Below are 3,787 nucleotides of genomic sequence, written 5' to 3'. Positions count from 1 at the left end.
TGTGATCGAAGATGCCGTGAAGTAGGACCTGGGAAAACAAGTCAGTGGTGAACTGAGGAGAGTAACTACACTAACCCACTCCGTTGGAGATGCAATACTCTCGATATTGTATGGTAGGATGACTACTGTCTTAATGTGTTCCAAAGCTTATGTAAGCAAGATGATATCCTACAGAGCAATCTTTGAAGGAACACACCTATGTGAGCCCGACTGCTGGTCACAGTCTATGAGATTGGGGTGATCTCTAGTAAGCTCATAAACAGGCCAGGAGTGTAACTTATATGCTCCACCCGAGGGGTCAGCCTTCGACAACCTAGTACTAGTAAGAGATGTGGCGAAGCTTCTTTACGCCAAACTGACAATTCAAGGCAATAGTCCATTGTTCAGTTGTGAAGGAGTCTAGCTACTTGCTCTAGGTGAAGCTCAACCTTAACAGGTCTTCACTGAAACACTAGTATATCGAAACAGCTATTGGGACAAAGGACACAATGGGCCCTCGAGATCTGATGGGGGATTGTTGAAATATGGGGTGGGCTTTAGGCCCATCCAACAATTTCAGAAAAATCTCTAAGGACCCATGTGGGTTTATTGGCACTAGGTGGAGGTGGAAAGTTTAGTCCCACCCCGAAAGTGGAAGAGGAGTTGGACCTTCTTATAAGGGTTTCTCTTCTACATGCTATTGGAGCTTGAGAAGAGAAGAGGCCCTCGCGCGCTCCTCCTCCTCCGCCCGCCACGCCTCGTCGCGACGTGACGCGGGTTGCGGGAATAAGCCGAGCCGAGCTCACACCTACGCGCTTATTTTTGCCAGTCACTAACGGAGAGTTTCTGACAGCTGGGCCACGATCTGAGACGTCGGATCATGGGCTGTCACGGACTCGGACATGGGTCGAGCCCACGTCTCTTCACGCGGCTGCGCCTATATAAATGTGTGGTGTCTCCTAACCCTAGCCGCCACGATCAGATCACATCTACTCCACGCGAACCGCCCACCGTCGTTCCTTTGCTGTTGTTGCCGTCGGTGACTCCATCCTGTCCGTCGCGTACACGGTCGATGGGAGAGCAGGTCTCCGAAACACCATCTCTCCGGTTCCTGTACGGGAGAGAAGCGAATAGGTTTTTGGGAAGCGACTACGCGACTGCTCGCCTCCGATCCACTACGTCTGTGTCGTCTCCGTCATCACCATGTCCACCGACGTCGAACGTGCCGCCGCCGAGAAGACCGAGGCTGACAAGAAGGCCGCCGGGAACGCTGATGTTGTCGCCACCACCGCGGCGGCTTCTGCATGGCCTACTGGAGGGTATAACGCGTTTATCCCTTTCCTGATTATTTCCATATTAGCAGTACTAGCATCATGTGTAGATTTGTCTACTCTTTGCGTAGTACGTGCTTGTTTAGATCAATATGTCGTTAATTCTGTCAATGCCTTGCTAGTCATCTACTTATAGATTAAATTAGTCGAAAAATTGCCTATTTACTTAGCAATGGTGTGGGTTGGGTTGATGCTCGTCTACGGTGAAGTCGGATCGCTTGCTCAGGGATTAGGAAAGGCAGTGACGCCGTTTTGGCAAGGCAATGACGCTGTTTTGGGAGAAGTGATGACGATGATGCATGTGTACTAGCTCGACGAGGCCCTCTGAAAGGAGGCGTGGGGTATACTATGTGTGCCGCTCAGTGTATTGTGACGGTTTTTGCCCAGTTTTCCGGTAATTAACTAAGCAATTCTCTTCTGTTTAATTAATGGATAACGCAAATCTTTTGCCTTCGTTTCAAAGAAAAAAAACACCACCACCTTGTCCTACTACAATCTTCAACGACCAAGCTCCGACCTTGAGAAATGCGCCCTAAAACCTACCGCGGAGTGGCTCCTACAGCGCCACCAGGTTAAAACAATGGCCACCACAGCCAAGAATCACCATGCGGGGCCCCAAGTCAGAGGTTGGAGAGGGCATGAACAAGTATTGATTGGACCTAGCAACCAATTGACCGTAAAAACGTATGGAACATAAGCAGGAACAGAAGCCATAAGGAAAGAATTCGAGGCAGTCTTCAATTCATACCAACCAGCAGAGACCAGAAGGTAGATTGGAGAGAAAACCTAGACCAACAACGCCAGAGAAACGGAATAAATATGACCAAATTCTACAAGGAATTTGTTGGAGCTAAAGGGAAACAAAGGGAACTTGGGAGAAGACGGATTTGGTTGCCTCCATCCCTACACTATCGCCCCTTGTTCCGACGGTAAGCTCACCATGGAGATCAACACACGAAGAGAAAGCAGGAGCAAACTGGATACAGGGAGGTTATTGGGTTCGTAAGATACGGGGCAGACCAAGTTGTTGCCAGCATCGAAGAAGTCGAGGACAGCAAACGCTATGGCGGCCACGAACAGGGCTCGCCGGAGTCTCCTCCCCGATGAGATTACCCGACAAACTGCCATTTAGGACTAAAAAGACTACCAAGTACGACTGCAGGGGCAGGGTCCCTCCCCCTGCTCATTGCCTGCAAAGGACGCAGGAGATCTGGAATATTGAGATGTGTACTTCATAATTCATATCATGGTTTCATTTGGGAGTGGCTATTGAATTTCCTATGAAAAATGCTAAAAAGCCGCAGATAACAAGTCATTGTAAGCTCACAGCTATTAAATTTATGCTAAAAAGCCGCAGATAATAAGTCATCGTAATCATAGTTCGTGGGTTCAGTCATATATGTTTAAGGAGATCTAAATTTAGGCTGTTATTCTTCGCACACGTAAGTCTAAAGCGACATGATTCCATTCCGTTCATCCAAGACAAAGCACACTCTCTCCACTAAGCTGCAACGGAGCGTTAGGCTTAATCAGTAAGCTAACGTGCCTTCTTTCTTAAGAGACTGCTGAATTCAGATTAAGCTTATAATGAATTTGACAGCAGAACTGATTGAATTTGCCTTCCATCATGGCAAGGGATCATCGAATCTTGCTTAACACGGATGCAAAAATATTAAGCTAGGTTACATTTTGCAAGCAAGTGGCACGAGAAGAAACTAGTAGTAGCAGTCAGACAAGCAGTGCAGGTCTACAGTGGCACAAGCACATATAAGAATGGACCTTATTTAAGAAAGATTTTGAACCATGAAACTGTTGAAAAGCATCAAACTTGCGAATCGTACCCACTATCAAAACGCCAATGGAATCACATTGAAATGGGAGAACAGGATTCCAAAATAATCCACCACTAAGCTAGAATAGAATATCAGAATCAACACTTTCAAGCTGGCAGATATGCAAGATAAACAATAGACATGCAAGATCATAGATCAATCTTAAGACACCAAACTTGACTTCGATAACTTAGTCCATCCAACACATAGATAGATCTGTGTCCTCATCACAGAGAGACAACAAAATAACTTGGATCTTAACGAACACACCACCAGCAATTCTTCTGAAACCAAGCTCGCATCGAGCAGCAGGGGGAAACGCTGCGGCGACTAATACTAGTACTGATAGGTATATGGTATGACTTGCTGCAGAATCAAGAGGTAGGTAAAGGAGCGAAAGGAAACGGGGCACTCAGATCTGACGAGCTGCGCCGCCTAGTGGGCCTTGTTGGGGCACTCGCGGGAGAAGTGGCCAGACTCGCCGCAGGAGAAGCAGCCGCCACCGCCGCCGCCACCACCACGGCCGCCACCGCCTCCGTAGCCACCGCCGCCGCCCTGGGGGCAGTCCCTGGAGATGTGGCCCTCCTCGCCGCACTTGTAGCACTCACGGCCGCCGCCGCCGCCGCCTCCGTAGCCACCACCGCC

At 48.6% G+C, this 3,787-nt stretch overlaps 1 protein-coding gene across 3 annotated transcripts in view; it reads right to left on the bottom strand.

Annotated features, from left to right (window-relative positions):
• Nucleotides 1-3,271: 3,271 nt before the first annotated feature.
• LOC119344432 (glycine-rich protein 2-like) overlaps nt 3,272-3,787 on the bottom strand; it is a 1,339-nt gene continuing 823 nt past the window's right edge. Inside the window, exon 2 of one of the 3 annotated variants that reach the window (XM_037614863.1) lies at nt 3,272-3,726. In XM_037614863.1, coding sequence (XP_037470760.1) covers nt 3,578-3,726 — 149 coding nt within the window. In that variant the 3' untranslated portion in view covers nt 3,272-3,577. The other 2 variants (XM_037614872.1, XM_037614869.1) reach the window with 2 other exon arrangements.

This window comes from Triticum dicoccoides, chromosome 1B, assembly GCF_002162155.2.
Source record: "Triticum dicoccoides isolate Atlit2015 ecotype Zavitan chromosome 1B, WEW_v2.0, whole genome shotgun sequence".
In the NCBI taxonomy this organism is placed as follows: Eukaryota; Viridiplantae; Streptophyta; class Magnoliopsida; order Poales; family Poaceae; genus Triticum; species Triticum dicoccoides.
This window is presented reverse-complemented; position numbering and strand designations above follow the sequence as displayed.